The 24,877-nt window shown below is 38.6% G+C and overlaps 1 protein-coding gene across 1 annotated transcript in view; it reads left to right on the forward strand.

Annotated features, from left to right (window-relative positions):
- The window catches only part of IQCM (IQ motif containing M), a 522,664-nt gene that overhangs the window by 267,770 nt on the left and 230,017 nt on the right, over positions 1–24,877 (forward strand). Inside the window, 1 exon segment of the mRNA XM_069558325.1 lies at positions 21,745–21,943. Within this exon segment, the coding sequence (XP_069414426.1) occupies positions 21,745–21,943 (199 nt within the window).

Consider the following 24,877-nt stretch of genomic DNA (forward strand, 5'->3'; position numbering starts at 1 on the left):
TGTCTAGACTTTTAAACAAAATCTGAATTTCAAAACACATCTGACTCTAAAGTTCAAGCACTGTAGAATTGCACTATATGGTGAATCTAGGCCAAATATGACTGTGAAATAATACAGTGCAATTATTTAAATATCTAATAAATAAATATCCAATTTAAGATTAGATATTTTCTGAGAGCTAGTCTCATAATGAATTTAGTAATAGCAATCATTCTGTGTTTATCTTGTACGAGGTACTTGCATATAACGCCCATAACAACACATGATGTATTTTTATTTTCACTATGTTACTGATGGATAAACATGTTGAATATTTACCTATGGCCACTCAGCTAGTCAGTGAGGGAACTGGGTTCAAATGTAGGTCCTTTAATTGCAGAGTCATGGCTATGTCAGAATGATACCTGGCTAAAAATTCAAGTTCTGCTAGGGCAGGGATGGTTGATTCTAAAAATGCTTAAATATACAGTTCATGGCACAATCTGTGGAATATAGTGGATACTCAGAAAATATAATTGAATTGATGAACAATTTCCAGAGGAGAAGGAAAAACAGATTTGTATCTTATCCTGTTGAGAAATTATTTTTCAGTCTTTCATAGTTTATTAACTTGACAACACACATTAAGAACCTGCTATTTTAGATGCTAAGGACAGGGTGAATGAGACAAACTCCTTGAACATTTCTGGAATGTAAAGCCTAGGCAGAATTTTCGGTTGCTCTTCACCATGGAGAGAGGCAGAAATTGGAATTCAACTCCTGCCAAATGACAGGGACTTAGTAAAAACCTCAGATTTCCATGGGAATGTTAGAATGCCAACACCTAAGGAGTGGAGAGGGCTTCCCTTGTGGCTCAGCTGGTAAAGAATCCTCACACGCTAGCAAAGTGATGCTCAAAATTCTACAAGTCAGGCTTCAATAGTACACGAACTGTGAACTTCCAGATGTTCAAGCTGGATTTAGAAAAGGCAGAGGAATCAGAGATCAAATTGCCAACGTCCATTGGATCATCAAAAAAGCAAGAGAGTTCCAGAAAAACATCTACTTTTGCTTTATTGACTACACCAAAGCCTTTGACTGTGTGGAGCCAAACAAACTGTGGAAAATTCTTCAAGAGACGGGAATACCAGGCCACCTGACCTGCCTCTTGAGAAATCTGTATGCAGGTCAGTTAGAACTGGACATGGAACAACAAACTTGTTCCAAATCAGGAAAGGAGTGCATTAAGGTTGTATATTGTCACCCTGCTTTAACTTATATGCAGAGTACATCATGAGAAACACTGGGCTGGATGAAGTGCAAGGTGAAATCAAGATTACTGGGAGAAATATCAATAACTTCAGATATGCAGATGACACCACCCTTATGGCAGAAAGCGAAGAAGAACTAAAGAGCTTCTTGATGAAAGTGAGAGGAGAGTGAAAAAGCTGGCTTCAAACTCAACATTCAGAAAATGAAGATCATGGCATTTGGTCCCATCACTTCATGGTAAATAGATGGGGAAAGAAAGGAAACAGTGACAGACTTTATTTTGGGGGGCTCCAAAATCACTACAGGTGGTGATTGCAGCCATGAAATTAAAAGACATTTGCCCCTCGGGAAAAAAGGTATGATCAACCTAGACAGCATATTAAAAAGCAAAAGCAGAGATATTACTTTGCTAGCAAAGGTCCATCTAATCAAAACTATGGTTTTTCCAGTAGTCATTTATGAATGTGAGAGCTAGACTATAAAGAGAGCTGAGCGCTGAAGAACTGATGCTTTCAAACTGTGGTGTTGGAGAAGACTCTTAAGAATCCCTTGGACAGCAAGGAGATCCATCCAGTCCATCCTAAAGGAAATCAGTCCTGAATATTAATTGGAAGGACTGATGCTGAAGCTGAAACTCCAATACTTTGGTCACCTGACGCAAAGAGCTGACTCATAGGAAAAGACCCTGATGCTGGGAAAGACTGAAGGCAGGAGAAGGGGATGACAGAGGATGAGATGGTTGGATGGCATCACATACTCGATGGACATGGGTTTGAGCAAACTCCAGGAGATAGTGAAGGACAGGAAAGCCTGGCATGCTGCAGTTCATGGGGTCACAAAGAGTCAAAGATGGATTAGTGACAGAACAACATAAATAGATAAAGTAGAAACTGACAGGATTAAAGAATAAAATGGACACCTCCATAATTATGACTGGAAATTTTTTTACATTCCTCTTTTAGTAATTGATAGGAAAATTAGTAAAATACAAAAAGAATAAATAACAATACAGCATATTTTAACAAACCTTCAACTTATTTGATAAAATTGGCATTTATAGATGACTATAGCCAACCATTGTAGAATATACATTTTTTAGATGCATGTATAACATTCATTATAGAGATAAAAACAGAAAGCAATGAAATAGAAATCAGAAACAATACACCAAATTAACAAAGCCATAAGTTGGTTCTTGAAAATATTAAATTTTAAGAATATACATTTTGTAAACTCCTAACAAAACTAAGAGATAAAAGACAAATTACCAATATTAAAAATGAAAAAAGTGGAATCACTATATATTCTATAGACAGTGAAAAGATAAAAGATTATATGAGTAACTTCTTGCTTATCACATTCAAAGACAAGGATGAAATGGAAAAATTCTTGAAAAAAGACAACATACCGAAATTTACATAGAGCAAATTGAAAATCTGAATAATTCATGTCTATTAAATTGAATTTGTCATCAAAACCCTTTTCACAAAAAGATTAGCTTTAAAGAAAAAAATACTCTATGTACATTTTTAAACTAGTTGATAGTGTTACCTTATTTTCTTGTGTAAGGCTTTTTCCTAGAAGTATCCTTATCTGGTTAGTTTGATTGGGAAGTCTTTTTCTTTTCCTCATAGGTATTGCTAAATTAAAATTTAGTCCCGTTTTTCAATGATAAAAATTGTACAGTCTGAAATGTGAGTGCTTACTGTTTTTATTTTCTTGAAGCCAAGCAGCTACTCTGAATGTGAAACATTTTCCTGTACCGTCTGCCATCTGTTGCCGCATAAAAAGCTGTGGCAAAGTTTTGAAGGGACATCTAGCTAATTTTTGCAGGGATATCATGAACGTTTTAGAGGATGATGGCTGAAGGGAAGTTTAGAGAGCACTTGATTCAATCCTTCTTTAATTTTCAGTTGAGAAAATGAAGATTTAAAAAGATTAAAGTGACTTCTTTAAGGTCATGAAAGGTCACACATAAAAAGAAAGAAACAAAAACTGTTACTAGAATCCAACCCTCATTTTATAGTGTTCTTACTCAGTCATGCTGCTTTTATGTTGTTTGTGTCTTAAATTTTAACAGCCTTTCTGATGATTACTTAAGAGAAGTAGACTGAAACTAATGAATTAGCATGTATAAGAGTGCTTCTGGAGAAAGAGAGAGAGATAAAAGTGAAGCAATGTGAAGATGAAGTGAAGTGGTGAACAATATGGGCTCCGCTGGTGACTCAGCGGTATAGAATCCGCCTGCCAGTGTAGGAGACACATATTCGACCCCTGGATCAGGAAGATCCCCTGGAGAAGGAAATGGCTGCCCACTCCAGTATTCACGCCTGGGAAATCCCACAGACAGAGGAGCCTGGCAGGCTATAGTCCATGGGGTGGCAAAGAGTTGGACATGGCTTAGCGACTGAACAACAACAAACACAAGTGAATGATATAAAACTGTAAATATTTCATATGCTGACATATTTCATTGAAAATATTTAAGTGAAACACTATTAAGATTTTCTTGTTTATTTGAAATCCTATACCATTTCTATCAGAAATTCCATGGTTCCTCTGTCCATGAGGATTCTCCAGGCAAGAATACTGGAGTGGGTTGCCATGCCCTCCTCCAGGGGAATCTTCCTAACCCAGGGATCAAACCCAAGTGTTTCCTGCATTGCAGGCAGATTCTTTACCTTCAGAGCCACCAGAGAACCCTAAGAATACTGGAATGGGTAACCTATCCCTGTTCCAGGGCAACTTCCTGACCCAGGAATCAAACTGGGGTCTCCTGCATTGCGGGTGGATTCTTTATCAGCTGAGCTATCCGAGAAGCCCTTAGAATCCAAATGTTGAAACTCTTTAAGCTTGTATTTAAATTTTTTTCTTGTTAGAAATTTCTCATATATTTTCAGCTAGAGTTTTCCTTAAAGTCTACATAAGACACAGTATGTTATGACCTTTCATCAGATATCAATCAATTTTAGAAGGGTACTGTTCAATTTCTAAAGTACTTTCTCATTTAAAGGGCGAAATTACATCATACATATATTATCATTGCCAGGCTACAATAAATATGAATTTATTTTTCCCCCTCTTCTTAGTTATAGGAAAGAAAAACATGATGGAATTCTAGCCACAAGCTTTGGGGGAACCCTCTACAGTTGGCAAATAGAACTGGTTTCAATATCTAAGCAAAAATTGTGAACCAGGATTGTAATCTATTATAGTATTACAGTGACATTGTACTTTTATTTTCTGTGCGAAAGATATTCTTCATGTATCTTTCTTGAGGTCCACTTGAATTTCCTTGGCTACTCTGGCTGTATTGCAAATAGTATCACCTTCATTTAGATATACTATGGTATTCCATAAACAAAACATTTATTCTCTTTTGATGTCTTTCTGCAGTGAGCTGTTCATCTGACTTTAGCGATGAATTTTCCTTTTGGTGAATTTCTGAAGTACATAATTGCTTTTGAAAATGACTGACTGATTTCTAAGCATCGAATAGAACAATTGATAAGTTTTAAATTCATAGAGGAAAAACATTCTGTTGTTGACTCATAATGTTCAAGTTGTAAGAAGTTCAAAAGATGGTAATCAGCCTTCCACCTTTTTACTATTAATTCTGGATGATGTAAACATTATTTTTTGTATATGCCATCAATGAAGTGTACCATTTTATAAATCTTGTTTCTCTTTTTTTTTCATTCATTAGGATCCCAAGAATCCAGATAGTTTGTGTAAATATGTAGATGAGGAATAATTGTATGCTTTCCCTTTCTATTTTGTAGCATGCTTGAACTAAAAGGGTAGAAGTTGCTGGATATGACTCACCAATGTGTTACTAAAAGACAAAATTGTGCTAAGAATTCTAAATTTCCTCTTTTTTGATATTATAGAATGCTGTACATTTCCTGGCATATCGAAGTATGAAATTCACATTTCAAAGTCTGGAAATTTAGCCATTAAAATTTTTCCTTTATGTCTCTAAAATTACTACACTTGTCCATCATCATTTTTCCTGAAATGGGTCAAGTCCACCCATTTTATGTCAAAACACTTTTACAATTTACCACCTAATGACTTTCCTGTGATCTCTTCTGAAATTTGTTATCTACTAATAGTGGCACTGGTGGTGAAGAACCTACCTTCTAATGCAGGAGACTTAAGAGACACAGGGTTTGATCCCTGGGTCAGGAAGATCCCCTGGAGGAGGGCATGGCAACCCACTCCAGTATTCTTGACTGGAGAATCCCATGGACAGAGGAGCCTGGAGGGCAACGGTCCATAGGGTCTCAAAGAGTTGGACATGACTGATGTGACTTAGCACACATGCCCTCAATGTAATATTAGCTTGTTCATAGTATCTTCTGTGAACAACTTTTTTTCTGGGTCAGTAGAGGCTAAGAGTTTTTTGAAAATAAATTTATAGTGGATGATATTTCTCCAATGATGGTTCCTTTAGTGTGTTTCGTCTTTGGGAAGTTATAGAATATCAGAGTTTAAAAACCGTAGAGATTTCCTATGGAAACTGTCCAAAGGGTGAGTCTTTTACATAGCCTCTTGCTGAAGAATCCAGGGACTAGTAATGACTCTGTTCAAGTGGAATCCCATTTCATTCTAAGTAGTGCTCTGATCTTGACAGTTCTCTTTGTGCGGCTCAGCGCCTGTCTACCTTGAAATGGTAACCACTGCTCCTGAGTCAGTCTTTCTGAAACCACTCTAGTTACCAATTTTCTCTTTTTAGAGTCTCTCTCTTTATCTAACTATCTATATCTTTATTAGGATACTAATTCAAATTAGCTTAAGCAAAATGGTATTTAGCTATTTGCTCATGTAAGTGGAAATTCCAAGAGTGTAGAGTATAGTGGGGAATCTGTTCAGCATCTTAGACTCAGTGGATTCAATAGACTCAAGTAATGTCTTAGGATGTGCTCTCCTTTCATTCATTTTACATCTCTGCTTGTCCCTCTTTGGAACAATTAAAGTCTGTTACTACAGAGTTGTTCCCCATGTGGTAAGGGAAATGACTGGCTTCCAGCTGTTTGTAACTGAGTTACTTCCTGGTCTTACCAAAAAGAAAAAGCTCTTATTACACACACACAGACACAGACACATTCACACTTCACGTAGAAATATTCTGGCTGACGTTCCAGCTTGGATGGCATGAGCAGGCAAATCATAGAGGAGTCACATGATTGGAGAAGGAGAAGTACAATTCCGTAAAGGGAGATGAGATAAAAACAGAGGAAAGGCATGGGTGCTTACCATCCTGAAAAGCATCCCTCTTGAAATGTGATGCTTGGGGCAGAATACAGCGTTTCAAATGTAATTTTATGAATACAGTGTTCAGTGGAACCAAACTGTAGTAGCCTAGATCAATTCATGAAGCCTGTCATTTGTCAACTTGGTGATTCCATTTCTTAAGGAAAATAGTCACACTGACTTCAACTCTGAAAAATAAAAACCCAAACAAGCAAACCCTCAAACTTTCTTAGATTCTGATAGGTCCCCATTCTGTTCTTTTGCCATCCCTTCTTTCTTTCCCTTCCCTTCATCTATTATATATTGCCAGGCACACAAGGAAAAGTAATCTCTCTCAAGGAATTCAGAGTATAGAGGTGTGATGACCCAGAGAATTGTTATGTGGTACCTATGATGCTGCAGGAAATGTACTAACCATCCTCATGAGTCTGAGGAATTATTTGTACAGTCGTATACATTAACCAGCTACAGAGCTTTACAAGTACAGCTATCACATCTCATCACTGGATTTAGCTCCATGTTACCTTTGCCTGAGATGATTAGTTCACGCTTTACGGTGTTGTGATAGTTTCTGTTGTATAGCAGAGTGATCAGCCACACATACCTGTATACATATATCCCCTCACTTTTGGATTGCTTTCTCATTTGGGTCACCTCACAGCACTGAGTAGCATGCCCTGAGATATATAGTCAGTTCTATTTAGTTGTTTGTTTTATACTTAGTATCAATAGTATATACATGTCAATCCCAGTCTCCCAACTCATCCCACCCACTTTTTACCCACTTGGTGTCCATACATTTATAGATGATCTTATTTGCAGAACATACACTAACATTGCCATTTCTACCCCTGCTGCTGCTGCTGCTGCTGCTATAGCACTTCCCAATCACCTTACCTGCTTTATTTTTTATGATAGCATGCATTGCTTTTTAACAGACTATTATTAACTTATTTACTATGACTACTATCTGTCTCTCCTACTAAAACATAAACTTAGTGAGGAAAGGGAATGTTCTATTTTATTTATTAGTGTATCCCCAGTGTTAAAAGAGCAACTTACACTGAATGAGTGAATGAGTGAGTAAATGAATATATATATGTTCAATGCATGAGTTAAAATTTTGGATCTTTTCTCTGCCTTTTTATAATTTTTTTTTCCCTTACAGGCATTTATAATTCCTATCTCAGACTTTCTACTCCTTCCTGAATCTCTTCCCTGGATTATCCCATAATAACCATCTCTCAAAGCTGAAATTATCGTGTATTCCCTTTCCCGTGTCTTTGTCGTATATTCACCATCTCAGCTAGTAATGACACTATTCAGTGGACCACTCAAGATCAGCCAGTCAGCCTGTATTTCCCTACCTTACTTGCAAAGATTTTATGAAAAGCTTGAAATTTAGCCTCCTGAAATTCAGAAACATCATAAATCATTCCATGGTATAGCAATCTAGTGAAAACAAAAATATTCATAAAATTAAATTAAAATAAAGGAAGTGAATTCAGAATGGCATGACATTCATTCTGTACACATTCTGGCTCTTGGCCCCACTACGGCTTTCTTCAGTTCTTCACATACTATCCCATTGATAACTGATACAGTCTGATATTAAACAACATAAGAACACCTGCTTTCATCAAGGGAGCGAGAAAACAGCCACCCCCAACTCATTTCTAAGAAAACTTGCAGGAAACCAAACTGACTGTATTTTCTAGCTGTTTTTACATGGCATGAACAAGAAGTTTAACCACAAGAAAGTGGTATAAGCTGTCTGAACTTCAAAATTGGGATGGAGATCTTGCTATAACAGGAGTCTCCTACCCCTGAGCCATGGACCACTAGCAGTCCATGGCCTGTTAAGGACCATGCTACGCACCAGGAGATGAGCAGTGGACAGAGTGTTATCTGTATTTACAGCTGCTCCCCGTTGCTTGCATTGCTGCCTGTGCTCTCCTTCCTGTCCGATCAATGGCAGCATTACATTCTCAGGAGTAAAATGGTTTGGAACTGTGCTTGTGAGGAATCTAGGTTTCGTGCTTCTTGTGAGAATCATCCCCAAACCACCACTCCACTCCCCCAGCCCCCTGGTCCATGGAAAAATTATCTTCCATGAGATCGGTCCCTGGTGCCAAAACAGCTGAGTACCGCTGCTCTGCAACTCTTTATCATCTCCTTTTAATACTACAGGGCTTCCCTGGTGGCTCAGAGGGTAAAGCGTCTGCCTGCAATGCAGGAGACCTGGGTTCGATCCCTGGGTCAGGAAGATCCCCTGGAGAAAGAAATGGCAACCCACTCTAGTACTCTTGCCTGGAAAATCCCATGGACAGAGAAGCCTGGTAGGCTACAGTCCATGGGACTGCAAAGAGTCAGACAGGACTAAGCGACTTCACTTTCACTTTCACTTTAATGCTATAATCCTTGCCAAAGGTCACCATTTTGGTTCCATCTGCTTCTGACGCAAACTCTAAAGGACCATAAAAGGGCAGAAAAGAGGCACTGACCCTGATCCAGGAAATCACCACCCATTTCCATGAACCTAAGTGACCATGACCTCTGCCCCATTCTGTCCCTTTAGCCCGTTTTCCTGTGAAAAGCTTGTCCTTGTCTATGGGAGAAGGTGCTTTTAGAGCAAGACCTCCTGCTTCTCCGTTCCTTGGTCAATGAATACTTTTTCCGTCTACTGTTATAAAAACTAATTTCACCTTGTTGATGCCATTAACAACCTGTCAGGGAAAGAAGCAGACTTTATTGGTAACAGTTCCTGTGTGGAGTCAGAAAGAAAACACCCGAGAAACGGCAAGAGGAACAATGAGAGAGGGATCACGTAAGTTCTCATCTCTAAATCACAGTAATCTGACCCAAAAAAGGGAAATGAGGACGAATGGATGTCTCATTTCACAGGAAGTTCAGAGTTTCAATTACTTTTTCCATGGAAGAACTCATCCAGAGGGAGAATAGGGAAGCAGAAGCCTGGGGAGAGGGATTACAAGCCCCATCCCTCTCCAGATTGCTCTGTCCACAGTTCCTGATTTTCTAGTAAAAGCTGACCTGCTTTCTGATCCACCGAGTGTGCTTGCTCGAGGGTCTCCCCAGTTCCTGGAAATGACAGTCTCTGAAAGACATAGGTGTTTGGCAATAACAGGTTCAGTATAATATTGTAAGTTGTTTTTAAAAATCACCTGAATTGTTGTGCGGATTTATTTCATTACCTAAAACTCGATTCTAGGGACAAATCTGTGGACAGGCACTGATCTTCATTGTTCTTTCTGATCAAAGATGAGAGAGACAGATGGCAGTGGATAGATTCAGCTCTCCTCCATAACTGACTAAAGTTTGGATTGAGAGCAAAGGGCTACCTCAAGAGGAATAAATGAATATTTTGGGAGAAGGACTAGACAACTCATTATGTTCCCTATTGCATAGATAAGCTCATGATAAATGGACAACTCCGGTCATTCTATCACAGAAAAATCAGCTCCCATTACACCTTTGGCATAAACACCCTAGTCATTATGACATCTTCCAGGGTAATTTTTTTAAGTGCCCTACAGATAAAAACATGTATGTACATTAAAATGGTGTTTTAATGCTTGTATCAGAGAGAATTCCCTGGGAGTGTGTCATGATTATCTTGCCCATATAAGCAGAATCAATTAAATTTGAACAAATCCAGTTTTTCCTTTTGGCTGTGTGTGATGTGAAATGATAATTTTGGTTTAATTCATAATAAATAGTGCTTCTCCAAAAAGTTAATACATGCAGGAAAGAATAATTTCATTTTTTGAACTGAATATGGGATTTAAAATTTTCTTTTTTTGAGGAAGAGCTGTTGGAAAATTGAAACTAAGCAGCAACAGCAAAAATAAAACTCATCTTTCCAGAGATATGGCCTGATAGACTGGGAGAATGTCTTCCTAGGAAAGTCAGGTGTGGGGTAGGCAGAAGAAACCCTCCCAGGCCACTGTGTCATTTGCATTTCTGGATAGGTGCTGGTTAGAGCACTTTAGGTAATAAACTGTTGAAGACAAGTATCCTCAGAGGCTCTAAATAGACTATCAGCCTCCACCCTTTAATATGATCTAGTTAGAGGTTGCTGTGGCTTAAACTCAACATTTAAAGAACTAAGATCATGGCATCTGGTCCCTTAAACTTCATGGCAAATAGATGGGGAAACAATGGAAACAGTGACTATTTGGCTCCAAAATCACTGCAGATGGTGACTGCAGCTATGAAATTAAAAGATGCTTGCTCTTTGGAAGAAAAGCTATGACCAACCTAGACAGCATATTAAAAAGCAGAGGCATCCCTTTACTGACAAATGTCTATCTCATCAAAGGGACTAGTATGGATGTGAGAGTTGGACCATAAAGAAGGCTGAGTACTGAAAAATTGATTCTTTTGAACTGTAGTGCTGGAGTAGACTCTCGAGAGTCCCTTGGACTGCAAGGAGATCAAACCAGCTAATCCTAAAGGAAATCAACCCTGAATATTCATTGGAATGACTGATACTGCAGCTGAACTCCAGTACTTTGGCCACCTGATGTGAAGAACTGACTCATTGGAAAAGACCCTGATGCTGGGAAAGATTGAAGGCAGGAGAAGGGGGCAACAGAGGATGAGATGGCATCACTGACTCAATGGACATGAGTTTGAGCAAACTCCAGGAAATAGTGAAGAATGGGGAAGCCTGACATGCTGCAGTCCATGGGGTTGTGAAGAGCTGGACATGACTTAGTGACTGAACAACATCCAAAAAGGAAGGTTCTTCATTTTTTTGTGTCAGGGCAGGCTAGCATTGTGAGGCATGATCAGAACACAAGAGTGTGGAGAGCTCAGAAGGAAACACATCTCATTCAGATATTTAAATTATTTAAAATTTTTGCCTCAATTAAAGTGATGTTATCTTCCACTTCAGAAGGATTGCATCTTTTTTAAACGTGCCAGGAATTCTGTTCTGATGTTTGAATTGAGCAGGTTTTGCTAGCATGAAGTCCTAACCCCTTGGGAAGATTTGCCAGTGGAGTACTAAATAATACTGAGACAATATCATTTGTGGAAATGTATTACCTTCATGTTCTTAAAAATCTCTATCACCCATGCTGAATATAATGCATTGTTTTTAAACTGAACAGACCTCATATAGGGTGTTAAAGTAGGCCACAAACTTGTTTCACTTGTTAGCCAAATTGCTTTCAGATCCAGCATTCAAAGCACGAAAGCATCACATGCTTCTGCTTCAAGGCTGCATGTACAGGAAACGAAAGCCCTCAACACAGCTTGGTAGCAGAGGATCCAAATCAGAGCAAATTGTGTAAATTATAACTAAATTGCAAAGCATTTGGACAAAGCAGGCATGCTAGTCTAATCAGGAAAGTGGTGATATTTACTTTTTGATAATGCAGGTTGGAAGAGGAATTGGGGGCAGGGAGGCATTGCAAATCTTTTTTGATGTATTTCTGAACTTGGCAACCTGAACTGGTTTTGTCACATATTTGCAGCTTAAAAAGTATTTGACTTTTACAGCAGCCAAAGTAAGTATCCTTTAATCACTTTCAACCTATGAACAGATGGGCGAAGAGTGCTTTTATAAATGGAGCATACAAAATACTTCAATATCAGCCAAAACTAATTAGTAGCAATATCTGAACCAAACTCTAAAACTGATTTAGTGTTTAATATATATTATCGTATAAGCATTAGCAGTTGAAAGGAAATTCCCTGTTCAAATGTTTGCCAAGCTCAGTGTCTTAATATTCAGACATGATTAACTTACTAATTAACTTATTGTATCTTTTCTCACATGTAATCTTGCTTAATTTCTTCTCTCACTGAAAACTCTTTGATCTGACACCTTGATCATAGATTTGTCAAACCTCAAGTGAAAGATTTCAGTTCAGCTATTCAGCTCTGGTCTTTCTCAGCCTTTATAGGGTGACTTTCAAAAGAGGTGGCTTGGGGACAAAGACTGTAATCTCTTCTCTGGTGGTAACTAGTTCCATACCTAGTTTCTAATGACTTATGTGTATGTTTATAAATACTTTCTAACAGAATTTTCAAAATTGAGATATAGTTGACTTGTAATGATATAGTATAGTTTCAGGTGTACAACATAATGATTCGATATTTGAATATATAGCAAAATGATCATAGAAAGTCTAGTTAACATCCATCATCTCATACAGTCACAATTTTTTCCCTGTGATGAGTACTTTTAAGATCTACTGTCTTAGCAACTTTCAAATATACAGTATGATATTATTAACTATATTTACTAACTGGGGTGGACATTACTTCTGTAGAACTTACTTATTTTATAACTGGAATAACTGTATATCTTTTGGCCCAAGAGTTTTACAGATACTCTTTAGTGACTAAGAATCTGTAGAATGATAATTCTTTCCATATCAGAACTGTAAAATCTATAAAATGATAATTCTCTCCATATCAGAACTGTTTTAAGACCTTATGAAGGCTAATAAATTTAAAAATTACATTTGAAGAAGCAAGGGATAGTTCCTACTGGTTCTTTAATTCAGAGGTGGTTACTGAGCCTCCATCTATCTGACAGTCATAATGCGTTTCTCCATCTCATCTACTTACTACTGATGCTTGTAATTTTCATTAAGTTGAACATTTATGTAGTAGAGTCAGTTTATGTGGTATGACTGTCTTTTAGTACCCCTGAAACAAAGGAAAAAAAAACCCCTGAAGTCAGTCACCCAAATTATCCAAACCATTGAGGACTGGAGATTGCCAATGACAGCCTTTCTGAAGTCATGACATAATTTTTTCCTCTCTTGGTTGTATACTGGGGTTCCCAACATCTGGGATCTAATGCCTGATGATCTGAGGTGGAGCTGATATGATAATAATGGAACTAAAGTGCACAATAAGTGTAATTTCTTTGAATTATCCTAACCATCCCCTATCTTGGTCTGTGGAAAAGTTGTCTTCCATAAAACCAGTCTCTAGTGCCCCCCCCAAAAAAGAACGTTGAGGAGCACTGTAGTATCATACATATGACACAGATCATAAATTGAGAAGCCTGTACTCTAAGTCTTCTCCTTCTACTATAAATTGTTAAGAAAATATATTCTTTGGAAGGCTGTCTTTCTTTTGATGTTTCTTTCAGGGGATGTAAGTCCCATATAAGTTGTATTAGGGACTTTGGGCAAGTGTGAGAGAAAGGTCGAAGCCACCTGTTGAAGTTATGTCTGAGTGGAATAATATATGTCTAGTGTGTATTTGATATAATAAACAGAAATATCAGAGTGGAGAGAAGTGGAATCCTCTATTGCAGACATACATATTCATTGCGTAAGGATTTAGTCACTGATCACCTTGAAACAGGGCTTCCCAGGTGGCCACTTCATTGATAGCTCAGTTGGTAAAGAGTCTGCCTATAATTCAGGAGACCCTGGTTCAATTCCAGGGTCAGGAAGATCCTCTGGAGAAAGGATAGGCTACCCACTCCAATATTCTTGGGCTTCCCTTGTGGCTCAGCTGGTAAAGAATCTGCCTGCAGTGCAGGAGACCTGAGTTCGATCCCTGGGTTGGGAGGAAGGGAAAGGCTACCCACTCCAGTATTATGGCCTAGAGAATTCCATAGACTGTATAGTTCGTGGGGTCAGAAAGAGGGGACACGGCCAAACGACCTTCATTAAAGGTGGCCCTACTGGTAAAGAACCCACCCACCAATGCAGGAGATGTAAGAGACATGGGTTTGATCCCTGGGTTGGGAAGATCCCTTGCAGGAGGGCCCAGAAACTCACCCCAGTTTACTTGCCTGAAGAATCCCATGGACAGAGGAGCCCGGCTGACTATAGTCCATGAGGTCACAAAGAGTCAGACTGAAGTGACTTAGCATGAGGTTTTGTCTAAAGTTTTCACTTTCTCCTCAGGTTCAAAGGATTTGTTAACAAAATAAGCCACTCATTATATTCAAATAAACAATACAAATATTTATTAGAGAACTATCTAGTCTACTTTCAATATACTAACCTTAAAAGGAAACAAGAAATAGAAACAGCAGAGGAGAGCAGTAGTATATACATCACCATATTGGATTTGCAGACGTCCAGACTTAGTGCTGGAGAAGGCAATGGCACCCACTCCAGTTCCCTTGCCTGGAAAATCCCATGGATGGAGGAGCCTGGTGGGCTGCAGTCCATGGGGTCTCTACGAGTCAGACACGACTGAGCAACTTCCCTTTCACTTTTCACTTTCATGCACTGGAGGAGGAAATGGCAACCCACTCCAGTGTTCTTGCCTGGAGAATCCAAGGGATGGCGGAGCCTGGTGGGCTGCCATCTATGGGGTCCAACAGAGTTGGACACGACTGAAGCGACTTAGCAGCAGCAGCAGCAGCAGCAGCAGCAATAGACTTAGTGCTGGGAGGTTCTGTGTGACAGCAGTCCGGAGCTCCAGTTGGGAGAAGGTCCCAGGCAGTGTCAGCTCTGTGGGTGAGTCTTAGGACTGCTGTTTCTTGGCCCCACTTATAATCCCCAGGCCACAGGCCAATTATTAGTTTAGGAGCAAAAACAAAAAACAAAAAACCAGCAGCTCTGCTATTATGGCTCAGAGGTTAAAGCGTCTGCCTGCAACGCGGGAGACCTGGGTTCGATCCCTGGGTCCAGAAGATCCCCTGGAGAAGGAAATGGCAACCCACTCCAGTATTCTTGCCTGGAGAATCCCATGGACGGAGGAGCCTGGTGGGCCACAGTCCCTGGGGTCGCAAAGAGTCAGACAGGACTGAGGGACTTCACTTTCTTTGTTTTGCAGATCTTGGAATGTTGCTAAATCCAGGAAGTGGTTGGCCAGACCTCCTCTAGGGACTTAACAAATTCCAAGATCTGCTTCCTATCTATCTATTGTGTTTCTCTTCCAACACTCAGGGAAGTTGTGGCTGACACCCACAGTGGTAGTCTGGGCAGTGTCTAGGTGGGTCAGAAGCAAGGTAAGCCGCTTGATCTGCTCCTTTGTCTCTGAAGCCTGAACAAGACCACTTCTATTTTATTTCCCTAACACACACACACACACACACACACACACACACGCACATCTTAAAATAAGAACATGCTATTTACACTGGCAACCCTCAAGTTTTGTTTTTTTTTTTAAGTCATCCCATAAAATCTTTGTCATGAGTGTCACTACTTGACAGAGGTAATTTACCTCTGAAATAAAATATTAAAAAAAAATCAATTCGACAGTTACTGTATTACCCTGTGTGTATGAACATGAGTATGTGCATCAGTGATTCATTGCTACAATAACATCACAGAATGTAGTAATTGAAAACAGCAACTGTTATTTCTCATGAGGCAGTTCCGATAATCTGGTCCGTACTTAGCTGATATCATCGGGGATCACTCAAATGAGTCCTTCTTGTCGGTTCTCCTGTGGTCTCTCATTCTTTAGAGGCCTGTTGGCTTGTTCTCATGTACAGGACGAGTTCTAAGAGAATGGAACTGTGTAAGGCCTATAGCGGCACATGCTAAGAACTGGCATAGCATGACTTCCATTGATTTCTTTTGGTCAAAGCAATTCATAGGGCTAACCTAGATTCTTGGGTGGGTAGCTTGATTCCTCACCTGACGGGTGGGGCTGTAAAATCACATTGCAAAGATAGGGGCATAAAGAGGCATTAATTAGCCATCAATGCAATCAGCTTACCACAAAGTGTGCTCCTAATATATTTATATTAACAATATTTTAGCTGTTATATATTTAACTTAAGGAGATTTTTCTTTGGTATCTTTTTGTGGTGTGGACTTGGATACATCGGACAACTTTCAGTATAGTAGTGCTGAGTCAAGAAAAACTGTGGACATTATAATGAGCTCAAGGATCATGAGAATAATCAAGGAAAAGATATGGTCGTGGGAGACAATGGCACATAACACACTTTCTTTGGCTCACATGGACAGCTGTGAGAGAGGAAGTCCCTCACAGCAGAAGACCTAGAGACCATGATGTAGAGTCACCATTCAGAAGGGGAAGAGATTGAGGGACCTCCTGTGGGAGTGGAGGAGGGGCAGCTTACATGTCTAGGTGATTTCACTCACAGCAAGAAGGGGAGTCTCTGGGTCAGTGAACTCTGATGGGCAGCAGTGGCTTGAAGTCTTTCATAGCCTCAAAGTTTGTCTTATCTTTGGCTAATAAATGTTGGTTACAGTTTTGTAGGAAATGCAAAGCAGGCAGGCTCTAAATGGCCAAAAATTATGGTTATTCAGGCCATATTTAAAACAGTTGGATCTTTAAGAATTTTGAGTTGTGAACCAATAGGCTTTTGTTTCTAAATATAGGAATTAAATTTGAATTGCAAAGAATTTTGAGAGGCTGCAAAGTATCAACAAAAGTCATAGGTGACCTTAGAGTAAAAAAAAAAGTAACATAGTCACAAATCACATTAAATATTAGGAATACCAGATTTTGTAAGAAGTAGATCATAAAGAAGAGAAAAAAATGTAAAAGTATTTATAAGAAATACTTTTGTGTGATGTAAGGAATTTTTGCTTCCTAGGAAAACTGTAATAAAGGCCCTGAATGATTTTCCCCCTCTCCTATTAGGAGCAGACTGTTATTCAAAAATCAGTTTTTTCAGTGTAGCAGAAAGAAAATCAAATTTTGATTTTACTTCTTTGTTTGTACCACCCAAGCAACATTTCATAGTCCAGGATTCACAAGCATTTCTCTATTTGAGGATTAAACTTATCCAAATTGACCTAACAATTGCACTCATCTCACATGCTAGTAAAGTAATGCTCAAAATTCTCCAAACCAGGCTTCAGCCATACGTGAACCGTGAACTTCCTGACGTTCAAGCTGGTTTTAGAAAAGGTGGAGGAGCCAGAGATCAAATTGCCAAAATCTACTGGATCATGGAAAAAGCAAGTGAGTTCCAGAAAAACATCTACTTCTGCTTTATTGACTATGCCAAAGCCTTTGACTGTGTGGATCACAATAAACTGTGGAAAATTCTGAAAGAGATTGTAATACCAGACCACCTGACCTGCCTCTTGAGAAATCTGTATGCAGGTCAGGAAGCAACAGTTAGAACTGGACATGGAACAACAGACTGGTTCCAAATAGGAAAAGGAGTATGTCAAGGCTGTATATTGTTACCCAGCTTATTTAACTTCTATGTAGAGTACATCATGAGAAACGCTGGACTGGAAGAAACATAAGCTGGAATCAAGATTGTTGGGAGAAATATCAATAACCTCAGATATGCAGATGACAGCACCCTTATGGCAGAAAGTGAAGAGGAGCTAAAAAGCCTCTTGACGAAAGTGAAAGAGGAGAGTGAAAAGTTGGCTTAAAGCTCAACATTCAGAAAACGAAGATCATGGCATCCGGTCCCATCACTTCATGGGAAATAGATGGGGAAACAGTGGAAACAGTGTCAGACTTTATTTTTTAGGGCTCCAAAATCACTGCAGATGGTGATTGCAGCCATGAAATTAAGACGCTTACTCCTTGGAAGAAAAGTTATGAGCAACCTAGATAGTATATTCAAAAGCAGAGACATTACTTTGCCCACTAAGGTCCGTCTAGTCAAGGCTATGGTTTTTCCTGTGGTCATGTGTGGATGTGAGAGTTGGACTGTGAAGAATGCTGAGCTCTGAAGAATTGATGCTTTTGAACTGTGGTGTTGGAGAAGACTCTTGAGAGTCCCTTGGACTGCAAGGAGATCCAACCAGTCCATTCTGAAGGAGATCAACCCTGGGATTTCTTTGGAAGGAATGATGCTAAAGCTGAAACTCCAGTACTTTGGCCACCTCATGTGAAGAGTTGACTCATTGGAAAAGACTCTGATGCTGGGAGGGATTGAGGGCAGGAGGAGAAGGGGACGACAGAGGATGAGATAGATGGCTGGATGGCATCACGGACTCGATGAATGTAAGTCTGAGTGAACTCCAGGAGATGGTGATGAACAAGGAGGCCTGGCGTGCTGCGATTCACGGGGTCACAAAGAGTCGGACATGACTGAGTGACTGAACTGAACTGAACTGAACTGATTATCAAAATTTGGTGTGTTTCATAGCTTCTTTTCAAACCCATTATTTGTAAATATAATTCACTTTCCATCAAGTCTTCTATAAATTACTCTTCAGCTTCAAATTTCCATTTAACATTCCAATTGTTTAGAGATATGTGGTTGATCAAAGTCCATATGACTAAGGCCTAAGATAAATCCTTTTCTTTTTCAATTGATTAAAAAGCAGACAAAACATATCCATCATTTTGTAAACATTTTTGCATTTCCTTTTTCTTTTAATTAAAGTCATTCTAATCACTCTTGTTAACTATAGCTCTTATTCACTCATTCTAATGAGTCATGCTAACTATAGCCTTTAACCAGAATAACTAACTTCAATTCTACCCCTCCCTCTCCCAAACCCCCTTCTGTTGCAGGAAGGGGGACCCCTTCCAGGGCCTGAAACTGGATTCTTGTCTAACACTTGGAAATGAATTGTCTGAGGAGACACATGTGCTGACAAAGCAAGAGATTTCACTGGGAAAGGGCACCTGGGCGGAGAGCAGGAGGGTAAGGGAACCCAGGAGAACAGCTCTGCCACTTGGCTAGTCTTGGGTATTATGGTGATGGGATTAGTTTCCGGATTGTCTTTAGCCAATCATTCTGACTCAGAGTCCTTCCTGGTGGTGCATACCTTGTTCAGCCAAGATAGATGCCAGAGAGAAGGATTCTGGGAGGTGGTCAGAAATGTGGTGTCTCCTTTTGACTTTTCCTGAACTCTTCCAGTTGGTGGAGGCTTATTAGTTCTGTGTTCCTTACCAGGACCTCCTGTCGTAAAACAACTCATACAAATGGTTACTATGGTGCTTGGCCAGAGTGGATGGTTTCAATCAGTGTGCTTCCCCTAACATTTCCACACCACAGACAGTTTTCAGTACATGACAAAGAATTCTGTGCCATTCAAGGCAACTTATGAGAATAGCAGAGAGCCAGCGACCACTGCTGGTACTTTAACAATACACATCACACATCACCTTATGGTCAGGTGTATATGTTCCTTTAAGATTTATTTACACATTACTGTTAGAACGTATAAGTTTGACCATAAAGTTGGCTCATGTATGTGTTTCTAGAAGACTTCTCTCATTTCTTCTGAGAAAAAGGAAAAAAAGTCATGAGCTCAAAATCCTTTTGATTTCACAGTAGGTCTTAAAACTCCGAACAAGTCAGAAGTAACCATTTCTATTTTATTTGCATTCCCAGTTTATCTCTTACATGGAGGCCTGTTCATAAAAATTGATATAACAGAGCAAAAATACTCTTAGAAGGCAGAGCTCCCTCTTTTATGAGCTATTCAAAATCAGTCTTAATTTAAACAACCAAAAAGAAAACTTTGCTTTATTTTCTATGCCTTTTCTGGTAGCTTTGTCTATTTAAATATTTCTCTCCAGCACAACATGTTATATTTTTGACTCAGTCTACGGAAGTTTTCTCAAGAGAGATAATGAAAGAACCAACCAAAGATACAAAAGAACTACTGTTATATGAACATCATACCAGGCTAACTTCCTTTCTTTTGCAAAGACAGGACAATGTGTATTTGTATACACAAACAGAGAGAAGTGCTAACCTCAGTTCTGTGTCTTTAGCTTTAGATCAAAAGTAAATCCAGAGGACAGTTTTCTGTGCTTGAGCAAATCTCACTGGTCAGTAGTGGCTACTTCAGTGTACGAAGGTCCAAGAATCAAAAAGGATCTCCAAACAATACTTGTTATGAATTTCCTAATCTGGAGCTGATCTCCAATCTAGTGGGTACAAAAGTATCTCAAATGATTTTAGGATGTGTTGTAGTTGTTTAATTGCCAAGTTGTGTCTGATTCTTTTTGACCCCATGGACTATAGCCTGCCAGGCTTCTCTGTCCATAGTGTTCTCCAGGCAAAAATAGTGGAGTGGGTTGTTACTTCCTTCTCCAGGGGGTCTTTGTGACCCAGGAATGCATCTCCTACATTATAGGTAGATGCTTTACCACTGAGCCACAGGGGGAACTTAATTTTAGGTGTACTGATAATACAAGGCATATCAGAAGATACCACAAGTTTCAAGACAAACAGAAGAAACAAATGGAAAAAAGATCCCCTGTTGTCTACTATTTACCACCCAACAGAGACTAGATGGCTGGAGTCAATAATTAAAATCAGACTTCCAACATTTTAGTCACCAGGGGAAGAAAAATAATGATCATGTGCAGACTAGAACAGGAGTCTATCAGAGCCAGCTTAATGCAAATATCAAAACAGATCTGGAGAAGAAGATTGTAGAAACAGTCAATGATATTCACTCTGGGAATCAAGAAAGTTGGGTCTGGGATTTAGAAGTCTATACACACTGCACTTTGTAGGGCAAGACTCAGGTCTGGTGTGTGAAACGCCCTGGCTATCTCACTGGAACTCCAGCTGTGAAAGATGCAGAAGCAAAAGCAATTAAGAGAACAAAAAGATGTTTGTGTGCTAAAAATTGCAAGGAAACTACACTTTGAACTTTGGAAGGCTTTGAAAAACCTGACTACCATGTTAAAAATACAAAAGATATACGAGGGAAAAAAGCAGACAGAAGATTGCCAAGGTCACAGGCTGTTCATGCAGAAAGTCTTCTCACGTGGTCATCACAGATGGAAGGGCCGTCCGTATCAGTTGCAAGGCTTGTCGCGTTTTCCAGGAGGATCACTCACTTCGGTGATCCTGTAGTCCATGGCTCTATCAATACATACCCTGCCTCTCAACTGGAAGCATTTGGAAAATAAAATTACTTTTCAGAGGAGTTTGGTAAGCAGAGAATCAGTGCTGAATAATTTTGCAGCAGTCTTTAGTTTAAAATAGCTTCTGGGACAGGAAAGTTATTTTTACTAATGTGCCTTGTCATATGAAAATATTTTGTTCCTTAGATACTGTATCTCTCTTTTGAATACTTGTGGATAAACTTTGACAGATTTACTTTCTTTTAGGTTTCATTTCTTCAGAAGGTCAATTTATGCATGTTATATTGATTTTGACATATTCAACTTTCTTTGGAGAACCCTATTGGAATGTTCAGATGATATACATATATATATATATGCAAACACATGAATTCTATGTGCTAATTACAGTGTATTTTCTATTTCATTATATTCATTATGAAATTGGATTTAAGACTTTTTAGAAGATTGTTTTTCTTATTAACTATAATAAGAAATTTTATATTTTATTTTTAGCCCCAAATCCATTCTTAGTAAAAGTGATAAAACTGACAATAAAGTTAAAAGAATTGGACCACACATAGAGATCTTCCAAGTGTTCCGGGGAAGAAAAAAATTTGCAATAACCAAAAACATAGTTAAAATGGTCACCACCGTGCAGGCACTTGTCAGAGGGTGGCTCGAACGCAAAAGATTCCAAAGAATAATGGCCAAGGTAAAGCATATATTGAGTATTATAATGTGTTTAAGAATTCTTTGTTCTCCCAGTTTTACTGAGATATAGCTGACATATAGCACTGTACTAGTTTAAAGTATACAGAATAATGATTCAACGTACATGCATCATAAAATGATTTATCATGATGAGTTTAATGAACATTCATCATCTCCTGTAGATACAAAATTAAGAAATAGAAAAAAAAATTTCCTCATGATGAGAGCTCTTAGGTTCTCCTCTCTTAACAGCTTTCGTATATAACATATAGCAGTGTTGGTTATATTTATCATGTCATAGATTACATCCCTAGTACTCATTTGTCTTATAACTGGAAGTTTGTACCTTTCCCTGCCTTCAGCTGATTTCCCCTTCCCCTGCTTCCTGCCTCTGGTAACCACAAATCTGATGTTTTTTACTATGAGTTTGTTTATTTGCCTTTTTATTTGTTTTTGAGATGTAATTGGCCTATTAACATAACACTATGTTAATTTCCGTTATACAACAGAGGATTTGATTCTTCTATATGTTTCAAACTGATCACCGCAACAAGTGTAGTTATCATTTGTCACCATACAAAGGTATCATATAATTATTGAGCATATTCCCCACACTGTACATTTCATACCCATGACTCATATACAACTGTAAGTTTATACCTCTTAATCTCTGTTATCTGTTTCTCTTCTCCCTTGGATTCCCTCTCCTCTGGCAAAAACCTGTTTGTATATATGACTTTTTTTTCTGTTCTATTTGTTCATTAGTGAAATCATGTAGTATTTTTCTTGCTCTGTCTGACTTATTTCACTTAGCATAATATCCTCTAGGTCAAAAAAAAAAAAAAAAAGGAAAAAATATCCCCTAGTTCCATCCTAATATCAACTAGGTTGTCAGAAAAGGCAAGATTTCATTTTTTTTCCACTAATGTCTCATTATATATATTATATATGCTTAATAAGTATAATATAGTATATATTATATAAACATAATTATATATACATTCATGTAATTATATATATGATTATGTATAATTATTATATATAAAATATATAATCATATGGATGTATGATTATATAATTATAGCATATGATATATAAGCATAAATATATATTATATATGCTTTATATATATATAATATAAAACATTATATGTATGGGCTTCCCACATGGCTCAGTGGTAAAGTATCTGCCTGCCAGTGCAGGAGAGGCAGGAGACATGGGTTCAATCCCTGGGTCAGGAAGATCCCCTGGAGGAATAAATGGCAACCCACTTCAGTAGCCTTGCCTAGAGAAATCCCACGGACAGAGGAGCCTGGCAGGCTATAGTCCATGGGGTCAAAAAGAGTCTGACATGATTGAGTGTCTGAGCACATACATTATGTATAAACCATATCTTCTTTATCCATACATTCATCAGTATATGTTTACATTCAATTAACAGACTTTTGAATAGTAACCTGGTCAATATGATTTTTCCAAAATAAAGTTCTTTGGCTTAAAAAATTGTTATGAATAATCTTCTCTTGTGACAGTTGCAGACTGTGTCAAGCTGGAGACTGTGAACAAATGCCTGGCTTATTCTTAACCCAACAGTCCTGGGACTACTTTTACCCTAAGGCTCAGAGCACCTATCTATGCATTGGTTTTGTTTCTCCTATGCTATATTCTAATTCTCTGTTTAAAGCAACTTTTATAAACAGCAGTCCTGACATTCAAAATAAATCATAAGGACCTATTTTGGTTGGGCAAATGCAGGAGAATCTGAATGGATGGATTTTAGTGAACCTTTGAGAGAACTCCAAACTTATTCTCACCTGATGTCTGCCAATAATGAAATTTAGAAAACTAACTAGAAATGAAAGAATAGGTCAGGAGTGCCCACCTGAATTGCTTGATTTTCTGTGAGGAGCCCTCTCAAATGGCCTTGTACTATATATCCTGAATACATTTCTCTGAGAACATTGAGATGCTGTTAGAACATAATCCATTTGCCTGTCTCTGTATGTATATGTATACATTCATTAATATGTACATTTTATTGTTCAGTTGCTAAGTTGTGTCTGACTCTTTGTGACCCCATGGACTGTAGCACAACAGCTCTCTGTCCTTCATTATCTCCCGGAGTTTGAGCAAATATATACATATAACATACATTTGTAGTTCTGATGATTATATAGGAAAAAGCATGTAAAACTTTGAAATAAAACATCCGTATAGCTAATCTTTCACTCATTGTGTGAAATAGCTGCTGTATTCATTTTATATGTAAAGAAACTCATGCTCAGAGAAATTAAGTCGTTTGAAAAGAGTTGCACTGCTGGTAAGTGACCAGGCTAGAATTCAAACCTTTGTCTGACCCCAAAGCCCATGCTTATTCTACATATTATATCATTGACCTACTTTATGGCTAATTGCTCCCTAATCTAATCTAAAGCCGTATCCCAGACTGGTCTCTCTAGCTCCAGATTGAGGCATTTAATTGCTTGTTTGCAAGGTCCATAGTTAAATCAGACTCCACAGAGCCTTAAATGAACTCATTTTCTTATTCCACAAACCTATTCCTTTCCTGTACTACCTATTTTGGTGAACTCACCCAACACCCATTGTCCACGCTATACACCTGGAGTTTTCTTAGTCTCCTTCAGCTCGCTCACTTCCATATTCAGTTGGTCACCACTTCTTTAATAGTTCTTATGCTACTCTTCCTCATGGGGCTCTTGCCAGATCTCCTATTCATCACCCCCTCGCATGGAGAGCTGCAGTAGTCTCCTAATTGGTCTCCCTGCCTGTAGACCTACTCCCATCTAATCTGTCATGTGCAATGGAGGAAAATTGCACTCTGATGACCTTATTCTGTTCCTTATAGTCTTTTGATGGCTCCATATTGCTTATCAGATGAACTATGAATTCTCTAGTAAACAGCACACATGAGCTC

Source organism: Ovis canadensis, chromosome 17 (assembly GCF_042477335.2).
Source record: "Ovis canadensis isolate MfBH-ARS-UI-01 breed Bighorn chromosome 17, ARS-UI_OviCan_v2, whole genome shotgun sequence".
NCBI lineage: Eukaryota > Metazoa > Chordata > Mammalia > Artiodactyla > Bovidae > Ovis > Ovis canadensis.